The sequence below is a fragment of the Branchiostoma floridae genome, chromosome 13 (genome assembly GCF_000003815.2).
Source record: "Branchiostoma floridae strain S238N-H82 chromosome 13, Bfl_VNyyK, whole genome shotgun sequence".
Classification (NCBI taxonomy): domain Eukaryota; kingdom Metazoa; phylum Chordata; class Leptocardii; order Amphioxiformes; family Branchiostomatidae; genus Branchiostoma; species Branchiostoma floridae.
The window spans coordinates 18,752,092-18,767,032 of NC_049991.1; the positions used below are offsets into that span (position 1 = coordinate 18,752,092).

Consider the following 14,941-nt stretch of genomic DNA (forward strand, 5'->3'; position numbering starts at 1 on the left):
TGTAACATGTGATATGCAATATGCAACAAACATCTAGAATCTTATCCTTATGGCTTTAAGGTTTTAAAATATAATGCTACGTTGGTGAAAAGTCTACTCCTTGTGTAGAACACCTTGTGTGGCGTTAGTGCGGCGTAACTGGTACTAGTGGTAGAGCGTTTGGCTTGGAATCGAAAGGTTCCGAGTTTGATACCCACCATACCCCGACGTTGTGCCCTTGGGAAAGGCACTTTACACGACTTTCCCCAACGGTGGAGTGACGCCCGCCAAGCCTCTTCGGCTAATCTGTCTAATTGTGTGCCAAAAACACAATACGGATTTGGTGCGCAAACGTCCACATTGGTCTCCCATCAAGAACAGATATTTTTTTGTTTTTCCTTGTGTAAAACATGAGCCACTCACAAGGAAATGGCATACATAAACAAGCTGCTTGGACCAATCAATCTGCAAAATGTTCAAATCAATATTATTTATGTGTTAAACTAAAACCACACACGGGTGATTCAACACAGGGTAATATATAACACAAGCTTTCCTTAGAAAGACAACATCAGCTTGCACGAAATAGGGGTTGTATGACAAGATATTGATCCTACAGCTGGATCTAATGATCAACAACAATTGTTGGAGGAGAAATCCGTTTCTTAACCATTTATCACCAAAAGGCAACACCAAAATATCTCATTGGATCTCACTAAAATGTAAAATGTTTATCATCTAGCTATATATAAGTCAAACTGAAAACACAGTAGTCTGTAAGGTAAACTTTAATCTAGAGTCAGTTCCTTAGAGTTAAACAGTGTGTACCAAACTACAGATGTTCACTCCAGAGACTTAGTTTTGATTTTGATTTCTTCTAATTCTTTTATTTCTTTAGAGTAAAAAAAAAAATTCACGGGTCTTAGTGGCAAGTGTGTAGGTGTTGACACACTGGCAGCACCAAATCCATAGGTGTTTTGGGGGGCAGGGGGCATGGCGAGTATCGATCTCAGGACCTACTGATTCTGATTCCAACGCTCTAGCCGTTGCGCCACACAGACACCCTTTAAGTTTTAAGTAATAAGAGAACCAACAAATAAATTTGGTATGGCCTACACAACTGTGCCTCGGGCCAAACCAAGCACCCAGTACCAGGAAATGACCACTATTTTAGGTAAGGGGTGAGTCAGGATACAGGGGAAAGGGTATTATTAACTGGGGGAGTACCGTTACATGACCCTATCCATCATCCAGACTGATGGGGACATCATTAGCAACTCAGAAGGGCTCACCGCCTCCCAGCTGCAGGGAGGCGGACAGGGATTAGCGCCTTGAGGAGCTAGGTTATTCACCCATACACCCATACAAACACAAAGCAAACTGTAAAGTATCAAAAAGCGACCACCCAAAGCCAAACGACCCGTAACCACGTCCAGAGCCTTCAACCACTTAAAGTTGGACGTCAATACGAAGAAGAAGATGAGATGCCCCCCTCCCCATCCTTATTCACCTTCAGGAATTACTGGGAATATTGAAATGTTTGTGTTGGTTTTAATTCTTATCAATTTATGACTTTCGTATTCACTTCTGCATGATACCACATATATGTGTCCCCCTCCCCTCCCAATTTTTTATTGACCTCTGGAAGTAGCTATCCATGTTAGAACAGTTCATTCACTCATCACCTTGTCACTGTTCAACAATATTGTTTCAAACCAAAACTTACAACACACATAAACATCACCCCTCTTTTAGTCCCCTCTAGCCTAAATAAATTTTCAGAATATCAACAAGAGCACAAATGCTGTGATCTAGAAGTGTAGCATTAGCAATCTCAAGACCTGTGACCAGGCTTAACCATTTGGACCTCAGAATGCAAAGTTTTAACTTAAAATTCTCAAAACTCTGTACCAATGGAAGGTGAATGCCCCCGGACCCCCTACAGTAGTCATGCCACTTACTGCGACTCACCAAGAAATCTGGACCCTATAATAAAATCCTAGCTAAAAGCTTGCCTATAAGCTGTCCTATAATTTTACAGCCTGGAGAGTCGTTCTAACGTCATCGGTGCACTTCTCGTGATAATCCTACCATAATTCAGCCCAACAGAGTAGCTGGTGTTTTCACAAAAATAGCTGCACGCAGTCAATCATGATTTGGTAATGAGGTGACTGGAGTACCTACATGACGCAGACAGGTGAAAACTATACAGAACATTTGCGTCAATGTTCAAAGCAATTTTCCAGCTATGTTTTGCAAATAGTAAATAAAACATAACTGCAAATTCATGCCAGAAGGCTGATTGCAAGTATACATTAGAATAATGACAAAAATAATCATCTAAGGTATAGAATATGGTAGTACAATAAATGTAAAGCAAAATGGAAATTGTCATCTAGCTACTATTACTAATCTAAAATGGTATTGGGTTTGATTTGGTCAGCTTTCCAACAGTAAAACGGTCAGCATTTCAACAATTTTCAAATTCAAATCTGCATCTAAACAGTCATAATTTCGACCCAAGAGTATACTTCAAGGCAAATTAATTTATGAGCATGTTTCAACACCTGGCTACCCGAAAGAGGGCTTGGCAAGATGTATTTCAGCTACAAGTGTATCATCACTTCATTTATCAACACACTCGGAGCCAAAACACACAGCAAGTGTGCCAGACTTGTAACACAAGTGTTTGTAACACTGTGTAGCGAATAAGCAGCGCATGTGTATCATGTGGCTATTTTAGGGGGAGGAATGCCACACGAGACACATGTACACATGCTCTGATCTGTCGTACCAGGGATCACAACAAAAAACACTGGAGTCCTGTTGTACCCATAGGGTGGGTTTTATATGTGGTACTGTATTTGTTAGCGTTACTACACAATGAGTTAAGTAATCAGTTTGTAACACTAAATATCACTTATCAGTACATCATTTAAAATCATGAGGAAATCATTCTCCGTTCTCAGAAATGTTCGTATTCGTTACCAATTTCTCTGGTACTAAACAATCCAAGAAATTCTTCAACATGACAGAGAAAATGCTATTAAAAATATTCCCAGAGACAAAATTGATCATCAAAACATTTAAGATATTTTATCAATCAATATTCAAATGGTTTGCTGTTCATCAAAATCATTACCGATTACAGCTGAGTATGAGTTATACAACATACCAGTGCATTGTTTTACAATAATTTTGAACAAAAACTGATTTATACATAGTACTCCGAATCAATCTTCTGATTGTAGACATACATTTTTCAGTAATATGGCCCATCTACTTCCCACTGGGACTGTCTGTGTAGCAATTTTGTCATAATCAGTGTTCTAATAACAAGGTTCGTCGCCCAAATTTGGTCCCACTCCAAAGCCAGTCCACATCCTACATGACCATCAAATGATATCTCTAGCGGTCATACCAAAGACTAAACGACATGGTACATACTTCTTTCTTTGCAAAGAGGAAGAGTATGGAAGGGAAACATGCTTCACTACTGGTGGACCGGCCCCATGCTGTAGTGACTTGTATATGTGTGACCCCAGGGCTTAAAAACGGAGATGGGTGCAGGGCCTACGCATCACAATGTGATATATGGCAACTTAAGCTTAGCTTTAGCTAGCGGTCTACATGTATTTTCATTGTCATCCCTATGTTAGGTATCGTTTCTTCTTGTTGGATCGGTCCATAAAAAATGGACCTGAAAAAAAATCAGTGGACCACATTTTGGACCTATCAGAAAATGTACGTTGTATGTTTTGGGACTTACACGTCCAACAAAATAAAAAGGAGAGGAGAATTGATAGTCATTTTTTCCAAGTTTCTTCAGTCAAAGTTATAGCTAACTTGTTATTTACACGAAGATAGGATCTTAAAACACTAGTGGATGTCTGATACTTCACCAAACAGATTCCTCTGTAGTGAAATGGACCATTGTTTTGAATATAGCCCATTCACAAGATTTCGCAGATAATCACATCCAGGTTCAGATCCTGACCTGTACCTGATCCTCTGGACCTGTAAGTGTACCTGAATTTTTTGTACCGGTACCCACCCCTACTAGTCATCCCCCCTCCCTCCATACAAATGAAACATGACAACCATATATAGTGAAGATCCACCCGCATATTAAGTACATGACATCACGGCGGGATATATGCTAATGACCAGTCATGTGCAATGACCCAGATAACACTAATAAATGGGTTGTCAGAACAACCAGGGCTCGAATCCATGACTTCATCTATCATCTTGTCAACTCTGGACAAGTTCTCTTCCTTGACTCTTGGTAATCTCCAAGCAGATCCTACAATGGCATAAGATAGTACCTAACTGGCCAAGGAGTGTAGTCAGCCAAGAGGTGTACATTTGCCATGTAGCCTCGGTAGCGAAACACACTCCTATGCCGGCTTCACTCCTCTGCCAGCTGTTGATACTAATTCATACTACCGTAGGATCTGCCTGGAGATTAGACTCTTCGGCCCAGCCAACATTCCAGGATCCAAACAATGAAAGCTCTAGAACAATAAACTTGACAAGAAATTGTCTCCAGATTCAAATATGTAATTCCCTATATAAAGATAACAATTCATCGCTAAAAAAGAGTTAGATACTTGTTTGAGTCTTTGAGACTTTATTTGAAAATTCCTATAATTGATCAAACCTGTTTCAGTACAGCTACAGCCTACAGGTACTTCAGGGTTCTAGCTTGTGCATTTTTAGTGGAACAGGCACTACACTATAATTTGTGACCACCATGCTAAAATGAGGACCACAACACTACTTTTCAACATTTACTTGTTGAACAATGCCAATAAATATGAAAAATTATCATCACGCTTAAAAGCTAAAACCCTGATACTTAAACCAGTGCACCTGTACCTTAACCTGAATTTCTTTTAGGTACTCATTCCAACATATTGTTCACCTGTTACAGATACTAGTACATTGTGTTGCTATAAATGTCAACCTTTATCAACCCAACACATAAAACAATCTCCCCGCAATCCTAATTAAACCCGATAGTCAACGTGACGCGACTGTAAACCCGTCTTCTGATGAGAAACGACCCAGTTCTACACGTTCCAATCCGTCAATCATGTGCGAGTGTGATTATTCCAATGTCACTATGATTACAGTTCCAGAAAGATTTGATATGCTGGAAGTGATCATCATTGTTCCTCAGGGGGACCCACTGTTGATGTGGCTATCAGAGCATGATAATAAGTCGTGGGCATAATTTTTTTCTGTCACGTAGTCAAATTCAATTTGAAATAATCTGTATTTCTTTCAAGTCTCTTCATACTCACATAGAAATGCACTGGAATTGAAAGACTTTTCAATCATTTTGGGGTGTTTTGTGTATCTTTTGTTTAACCCAAACTGTGCAAGCAAGCAATCGACGAATGAATTTGTGTCAGATTTACATAATATTAAGCTTTGCAGCTCGAATGCTTAACATTTTCCACGTACTTATAATTGTATAACATGTTTGAAATTTAATAATGTACATAAATGTATTTACCATTCTAATTTTCACAAAATATAAAATTTTCACAGCAATGTACTAACTTGGTGAGTAAATTTCCATGCTAACAGAAAATTGGTATAGATAGCACGGGTAATTCTGTTATCAATGATACAAATCAAAAACAACGTCACATTCTAACGAGGGCAGCATTAATTATAAATTACTCAGGGTTCATCTATCCTGACATATTAGGGAAAAATATGTAATCAACGTGTTTTCCTTTCCCACGGGACAAAGAACGGTCTGAGGGCAAAGGGTCGGGAAAAAATACTGGGTAACTGGTGCATGTGCACTTTTGCGCATTCAAAATTGAATGTACACCTAACATTTGATTTTGTACATGCTACATATCTAGACATTTGTGTACACGCTACAGAATGTCACCAACATTTAGTGTGGGGTCTGGGGAAAATTTATATAACCTTTTTAAATCAATAGTTCAATCTTGATGTTAACAGTTAACTTATACAATTTCATATTCAAACCCTGAATGAACCTTCTAGTTTATTATAACTTGAGCACACAAATTATTTCTTTCTGTGCATGAAAATTTTTAGGATACCTGTAAGTGTACCAGTGCACCCATTCCCCATTGATAAATTTTGAACCCTGTGGGGCAAAGTGCAACTAGAACATGGTAGATAGCCATGACATGAGCATACGTCTGCACGTAAATAACGTTCAACTCCCCCTAGAACTACTTTGAGCCTATCTTATACCGTAGAATTTAGGTTAGTAAAATCAAAAGCTCAGTCAAAAGAATGTTAGAATTTTAGTACGAACGTTCGAACAGTCAACTACATTTATCATAAAAGCTAGTTCATGTCTAACTTGGACAAATATGGAACTAAAAATGAAACATATGTTTCCCTATTCTTCTTATCCCGCAAGGGCACAATGTTTCTCATTTATGTATGCAAATTTCTTGGACATTTTTCAATTTCAGTCACATGAAAGCTGCCTCGCAAATGGATGGTAATATCCCCGATGGGCAGGACTAAATAATAAATGGGTTCTCCGCTAATTCTGGGGATTTCTGGCTAGACACACCAGGGTTGGACAAGTTTTCTAAAATTCAATTGTCCTTTCGGGCAAATACATAAAAAATATACTAGCCCAAACAATCCGAAGAAACATTTTGCTTGCCTGAAATTTGAGTAAAGATATTTTTCTTTGTATTTTTACTTCCAGAAATGAAATTCCTTTACTATTGGCATTTCTTTCTTTCTGTGTTCAACAATGCTTGATGTCGTGGCTGAAGATAAATAAATAAATAAATTAACACGTGATATATCAAGTCTTTCCCTGAAAAAAACTTTAGGATCATGATTCCATTGTTCATGATCAGACATCATATTCTAGTGTAACTGAAGTGTAAACCACACTGAATATTACATATTGTAAATATTTATCTAAAACCAACAATGACATTTTTCAAAACTTTAATATTTTTCAGCGACCAATACAGTGAAAAGCATGACTACACGAATTACAAAGTGAAAAGCAGGAAAGATGATATTATAAGTTGATTACAGAATACTTTGCCCAAATTGGAATTCTGTCACAGGGTCCCAAAGGAAGGGACATGATCCAATTTTCCATATTTGGGCGTGGTCATCTCCAAACAATTTTTCTCTACACTTTAAATCTAATATTCTAACGTAGCCGACAAAAGAAGGGTTAATTTGGTTTGAGTTGGACTATTGTTTCAGACTTCACCTCAAATATTACAAATCTGCTTGTTGCCTTTTACAATTCTATCAATAACTGTTTGCAAAATAATATCCATGCAGACAATTTTAATTTCCTGAACATAAGTTATTTTTAATTTTCTACAGATGATTTTCCCAGAGAAAATGCCCATACTTTGGGAGACTTGTTTTTTTTTTCCAAATAACCTTCCCAGTGAGTGAGTGTCTGCAAAATTTATACAGACTCTTGATAGGACAAAAATTTTTAGTCTGTAACTCAAGGAGACAAAAAATCCCTCTCTTAATCTATTGAATATATCATCTACATTGTACATGGCAACCAGAGATCAACACCCTGTGCCTTTTATGGAGAGGGCTCTGTAAAAGCAACAGTTGTGAGTAATACAATTCTGCGCAACACCAGGCATGAAACACATGGATGAGCAACTAAAGTGATTCACCACGATACATATATGGCACAGATTGATGTATAATTGTACACATTAGTCTTGGAATGATACTGACACATCAAAAAAAGTTATTAGTGCCACATTAACCAACCCTTGGGACCCTGCGTCAGCTGGGCAGAAACAATAAATACTGTAAGTCTTCAAATATTTGAAGTTGTTTTATTTTTGCTGTGTGTTGTGAATTGACAACACTACCAATATGTGATTCCAATGTGTTACTACTGTCTTACAGAATCACTCCCACTTCAAACGACAACGCAAAAGCCTGCTTTAAGTTTCTAACACGAAATAAGGTCTCATGAAAATAAAGAAATTTACAGTGCAGTCTGCACACCTTAGCAGCAGCTGGCCCGTGATAGAAACATGTGTTACAAGAAAGTAGGAAGAACACACAGACGGGCGCAAATGTTTCCCTGCAAATGACACAGTGAAAGCCTACTACAAGTACAACGAAATAAGGTACCTGAGAAAATAAACAAATTTACAGTGAAGTCTGCACACCTAAGAAACAGCTGGCCCGTGATAGAAACGTGTGTTACAAGGCAAGCACTAGGAACACACAGACGGGAGGTAACTGTTTCCCTGCAAATGACACAGCGAAAGCCTTCTCCAACGAAATAAGGTCTCAGCGAAAATAGAGAAATGAATATACAGTGAAGTTTGCACACCTAAGAAACAGCTGGCCCGTGATAGTAACGTGTGTAACAAGGCTAGTACTAGTAGTAGGAACACGCAGACGGGAGGTAAACATTAAACAACTGTTTCAGTGGGTTGGGTAGCACTCCTGGAACAAGTGTAGGGACAAGTTGGGCTTGTGTCAACAGGGAATAAGTGAACAGCTGTGAGGACTGGGCCTATCACTGGAAACCATTCATGGCGGTCCAAATCTGTCCAGAACAGCAGATGACTCTGATAACATGAAAATACGGGAGATACAGTATTGAGTAAAAAGACAAGACAAAACATTGTGTTGTTTAGAAGACTTGAGGATTACTCCAACACAAAAGGCCACCTGCTCCAAGTAGTAACTAATTACCATTGGGCTCTGGCCAAAAATGATTACCTGTCAAATATCATTTTCTCTCAGACTCAAGTTACCTAGGCAGCATCCAAAACACCCCCATTTCTGATATGGACCCTTCTGCCCAGTGATAGCACATACCACCTTTGGTCAATCAATATTCATGATACACAGAAATTATCAAAACCCAGAATGTGCCACATTTTAGCCACTTCTCCTGATATCCCAATTGCGCTTCGACTCTTGTTTGAATCCTTTCTAGACAAAATTGCATGCCGAAACCTTTAGAATTATGTTTGTCCTTGTCAAGACTCAAGGGGGTTCTACTCTGATTCCTCATCTTTTTGACAGGAACCTTGAAACCTGATGCCTGCTCAAGATATGAAGGAAGTCTCTCTACAACTTACAAGTGGGGGGAACAGAGGCTGGCTTACAGAACTGAGTTGTGTCTTCCCTTGTTTTCATTTCTTTTTAGGATCTGAATTTTAATATGACGAACTGCACTACAGCCAGGAAGGGCTAGAGACAAATAACTGCAACATGAAAACTGGGAAATTATTTGCCTCACTAATAATACGTAACAACATAACATTCCTAAAGGTTATTTCAGGCTTCTGCATTACGTAAATCCCGTAATTGAACGATAGAATTTGAAGTCTACACTACAGCGAGTCTTCAAAACCTTTTTCGTGCATTCTCACAAAGGTTTTCCCCACACGGTGATATGCTATGAAGGTTACATGAAGCCATACAAAGCTCTCCAGGAAGCTTACGCACACATTAAGGCGTACAACAGTTCACGTGGATGAGTCACGGGGGCTCCTGTCCCCACTTCCCTCTTCGGGTTGCCTAGCGACAACAGCACTTTCCCTCTCTTAGCTAATCATTATCCTTCCAATGTGGGTACAGGCGGGTTGTGTAATCACCGGGGGATTGATTTTTATTTCGCACTTGTGATAAGAACAAACAAGAAATGAAAACAGTTTACATGGACGAGGAACAAAACCTTGTACTAGTACATGGTACCAAATTATACATATGTGACAATGCCATATGTGTGTTACATGTTAGCTGGTGTGTTACACTGAAGGGCGGTTACACCAGCTATATAGATACAGATGAAGACTAAGAGTCTGGTACCTATATATGCCATTCCTTTGTTTTCAAGTGACGGAAGAAAGAAATGCTCTTCTGGAACTTACAAAAGGAATACCACTACAATCTGGTGACAAAACAACTTTGAAAAAAAAAAAATATTCGTACTTGGCAACGAAAACCACTGCATGAATTTGAAGCAACTGCAATGCAAACCCAGAAAACGTATGATAATAAACTTAAGACGTAAACAACCCAATCAACGTGCAGCTTGCAATTGCAAGAACAGCTTTTACTTTACATAGTTTCTATAGAAGATTTAATTATTCATATGTTATGTAGAAGTCCCCGATACAACCTACCGACGATAACATTTTTCTTTTTGTAACTCCGACAAGGAAACAAGAATGCTATTGTTGGTGTATGTGCTTGAACCAAGTTGTTTGACATAAACTTCCTCATAATGATAGACAAGTTGAAAAAAATGTCAACAATGTGACCAAGGGTCTGAGAAACTTGAGCGAATGTTTGGTTGACATACAATTGTTGCTGACTTTTGCACACAATCAGATGGATTTTGTGTGAGAAAAAAGGGACTTGGTTAGTTGGTACAATTTTTTTTCAACCAAACTTGGACAAACTGTGTGAATTGTACATTGTCACAAGCATATCTTCAAAATCTTGTTAGAAGCTTTGACAAACTGACGTGAGACCTTATGTAAACATATGTGAATGAAGCTGCAAAAATTTCTACTTCCTTCACATATCCTGGTGTTGTCTCAAGGATGCGGGGTTCGATTCCCAGTCTCCTACAGTAGTAGTCATGTTGACTGTTGCTCTGTGATTTTTCCTTGCCATGTTGATGACATCACTTCACTGTGATTCAAACCCCTTCCTTATACAGATATGTGCCCTACATCATATATAGTACATGCACATAAACACCAACAGTTGGTATGGGTCATGAACTTCCTTCCATCCTTTCGAGGTTGTACAGACAAAACCATGGGTGTTCCACATGTTGTATGTGACATACAGGTGTACACTGGTATCTTCTGCCCCCCTCCCCCCTTCGGATGATAGTGACACCACCCCACCCTTGGTAACAAAAAGCCCCAGGCTAGCAGACTTCTCCGGTTACCACCATCAATTTTCAGACAAATCGTCTCTAAGGATTACATTTAGGAGACTGTAATGTGTTGTTCTTACCTCCTCCCTGCATCATTTTGTAGAACTTGCTCTCTATATGGAGCTGTGGGTGCTTCGTTTTCACACATTCTAGCTTGATCGCCACTTCCTCCATGTTAGCAATATTAGTTCCTGAGGAAAAAAATGACAAGAAAAATAAAAACACTCGCAACTTCACTAGTATAAGAATAGCAGGATATCAACCTACACCTAGTTTATCTGAAATTGAACATTTTTGCGACGGAATGAGTCTGGAGGTAACGTTATAATTTTGACAGTTCGAAAATGTTGTGTGATGTTTTGATAAGTATCACGGTTACAACAGACCTCAACCCAAACCCTAAACGGTTCGCTCGGAAGATCTAGAAACGGGTCAGGCCCGATCTGATACAGGAAAAGAAGTTTTTGGCTAATCCCAGAACAAATCCGGGTTGTTTGTTTGCAAGAGAGGCAGTGAGAACACCGCTTTCAGCAAGTGTCCCGTGTCTGCCGACATGCAATTTGCAGGTCTCAGCTGTTTCCTTTCAAATGAAAATCGCAGTCGATACAATCAGGTATGTTTGTGGTGTCTTGTAGGGATTGTAGAGCGCTACAAACCTAGGTAAATGTCTCCGAAGCTCCCGCTTCCGATCTTGCGGCCCAGCCGGTATTTGTTACCGACTCTCAACTCCATCTCGGCTCTGGAACACAGAGAGAGCTGTCAGGAATGCACCCAGGCCGTTCGAAAGCCCCCAGTCAATGACAAACCGACGCAAACAGACGGATCTCCCTCGGATTCGGCTTGGGATTTTACCAAGTTCTCTCAAAATTCTGCCGGCAAGGTTCAGTCCACAACAAGATATGTTCCTCAACGTTTGTTTCAACTTGAAATCAGGGCAATCAGTGAGTGGATATTGTCAGGATGTCGCGGATTCTTCATGGTCTACCCCAAACTACTCCGTACAGCCGCCATTATTTACTCCGCTGGACTCCGTTGCCGCCCGTAGGCCGCATGCGCACAGCTGGCGATGACGAAAGTTCCCCGGATGCTCAAGGCCCCCTACCCGCAATAAAATCATCCTATCAATTTGCTTTCTATATATTCTGGCCACTCCTTTATTACGTTTTATTAATTGATGATAACAAAAAAATTAAGTAAGATAGAACTCACGGTAAAAATGTCTATCAATAACAACGTTCAGCATTATTTTGGGGACAGAAAATCAGATGGCAAAAATCTAAATTGACTATATATATAATGTAGCAATGCACTAAACGTTTGGTAGTTTTTTCTTTAAATCTTTGGTTGAATTTATTGAAATGGCAAAGTTGCGTTCTTAATGCGAACTGCACAGCGCTAATATTATGGATAAAACATGAACCAAATACGGATGATAAAGTCTTGATGTTGAGTTGTGGCACACTCGACTTTGGCCAAAAAAAGCATAAAAGGGACGTTTATTTACTTATCTATTCATCTAATATTTGTTAATGTCAACTAGGACTCGATTCGTTGTCTTTTTTACCTATACTGTACACCCTTCTTCAACTATGTTAATCCCGAATAAAGTATTGCAAAAAAAAAGAAGAGAAAGGTCTTCATTCTATAAAGCCAAAGCATAAAAGGAAAAGTACACTTTTAAAACTAATCTTACAATCTTTATCATTTATAAAGTTGATTAAGAATAGTAGGTGTTATGTGAAATTCATCTTATCAAATAGGTATGGACCTAATATAGATCCCTTCAATAGCAGTTACCCACTGATTTATGTCCGATGATTTTGGACACCATTTTAGATACAGGGCGTGGCGGGAAAGCGTCATCAAAGCGCGCACAGGCCAATCCGACAACAGACGCAGTGACCCGAAAAAGTCATGACCACAGTCCATTTACGGCCTTGTCACATGCCCGCCCTCAGGCTCTCCAAGCAGAGGTCTCCGGCTGCTTTTTTAGGCGTTTTTATCGGGCCACGAGACATCAAGAAAATGTCAAAAAACGTCAAAAACACCAGGAGCCTAACCTCCGCTTGGAGAGTATTCCCGCACAGAGAGTGTCATTAATTTCGAACTCATAGTTAAAAAGAAGAAGAAAAAATAATGTAACGTTATGGCTATGTAATCCTGTTGCAAATTAGGATTGCCAGGAGTTTCAAAATACTAGTAAGTACCAAAAAGTAGAACATAAAGAAAAACGAAATTGGAAATAATTGGGAAAAATCCATGTCATTGTCACTAAAGCTTGGATATTCGGCAGCCAAACGTTGTGATTAAAAAAAAAGATCAAAGGATATGAAATGAAATTAATTAATGAAAGGAAATAAAGTGAGCGCAAATAAAAAGTTGGCAAGAAGTTCTTTTACGTCATCCTTTTCTGATTCTGACATTTTTCTCATTCCCGGAAATTTCTCAATGATGTAATTGTTGATAGGTCTGTTTTCTCTGTCAAGACCAGTAAAAAAATCAATGACATGATGAGTTTAGAATTAGCTCTTCCGTGAGCTTAACTGTATCAATATCACTAATAATAATAACATGTGATAAGAAAACGGCAACTAAAAAGAATACAGCAGGAGCTATTCTGTAACGAAGGCTAGAAAATAGCCTGGTATCCAGCCGTAATATAGCTCCCGGGTCTCTTCTGTCCTCTTTACAAATATAGAAGAGACTCGGGAGCTATAATAATACGGCTGGTTACCAGGCTAGCTAGAAAATGGGCCGGATCCTTACATCTCTTGGATATTGGTTACTCTCCAAGCAGAGGCACTGCAAAGCGGTTACACCAGTTATGCTGTACAGAAAACTGTCCCCTCAATTGACCTTTCTCCGTCAAGTGACCCTGAAGATCTCTGGACGTATACGGCAACGTGATTCAGACTACTCGCTTCCTATGACAGTCATAAAACTCTAGACGATTCATTTCTTCGCGAAAAATCACTAAACACGGTATAAATAGTTTTTTTTTGTCAGCGGAGGTTAATTACACTACATTACAACTGTGGGAACTTGCCGCGGGCTGTGTTACATTCATATACACATGTGTATGTTCTAAATGCAACGCCCAGCACATCTTTAATTGTTTACAAAATAAAGAAATAAGTCAGAGAATGCTATAAATAATGTGAATTTACAGCGCCTCTTTATCTGACGAAAATTGTTGCGAAGTTTCACGTAAGAAAAAGGTAAACTTACCCGGGGTCGGGAATTGCTGTCAGCGATCTCTTGACTATAGTATGCACTTGACTGAACAGGCTGGTCTCTGACTTCCACTTGCCTTTACTGAGTCCTCTTTGACCATGAGGTGATTTCATTTTCTCCAGTCTTTCTAGCTGCAACCTTCTCATTATAAACGCTTGCTGTAAAACCTATAGAACTGTCCGAGAGCGTAGAGAACGGTTGTGAACCAAAGAATCAATGTGCTAGCAGACGACGTTGACATTTGAGTGTGTGGGTGACAGCAGTGTATCACCAAGCTTTTTATTGTGAGTCCTATGGGTCCTTGGTGACTGTGAAGGGAGGAGCCTTTCGCAGGAAGAGACGGGACTGTTTTTGGTGATGAATCACAGAAAGGCCAAAAAGGAGTTTTCCAAATCGATCTGTTCCGTTCAGCAGAGAAGTTTATCTTACCCCTAACATGTTTCTTTCTGTCTAATAGAGAAATTCGAAAGACCGAGGGATGAAATACAAAGTAAACATCCTTTTACCACATCTTTACCTCAGCGGATGTTTTGTAATTGCATATCCTGTATCTCCCTATCACACCCTCCAGAAGTGTCACTGATAACTATCTTGGTGAGGAACCAAATATGTTTCCTGATTCGGAATACGGATTTACCTCACTGCTGGGCTATCCTTTACGTCAAGGGGAGAGGCAAGCCTCTCTTCAACACAGGAAATGTTTCAATCATTGTAAATAACTTTTGCAGTGTAGGCCATGGAAAATGGAGAGTATGGAAAATTTTCATGACCAGTGATTTCTACTACAGCCTG

General features: G+C 39.3%; 1 protein-coding gene across 8 annotated transcripts in view; it reads right to left on the bottom strand.

Annotated features, from left to right (window-relative positions):
• Positions 1-14,282, bottom strand: part of LOC118429709 (casein kinase I-like) — a 30,834-nt gene extending 16,552 nt beyond the window's left edge. For 6 of the 8 annotated variants that reach the window (XM_035840324.1, XM_035840322.1, XM_035840321.1 and 3 more), the window contains exons 1-3: positions 14,144-14,277; positions 11,572-11,654; positions 10,996-11,106 (exon numbers count right to left, since the gene is read on the bottom strand). In XM_035840324.1, the coding sequence (XP_035696217.1) occupies positions 10,996-11,106; positions 11,572-11,654; positions 14,144-14,262 (313 nt within the window). In that variant the 5' untranslated portion in view covers positions 14,263-14,277. Of the gene's footprint in view, positions 1-10,995; positions 11,107-11,571; positions 11,655-11,767; positions 11,988-14,143 lie in introns of those variants that run through there. The other 2 variants (XM_035840319.1, XM_035840323.1) reach the window with 2 other exon arrangements.
• Between the last annotated feature and the right edge of the window lie 659 nt (positions 14,283-14,941).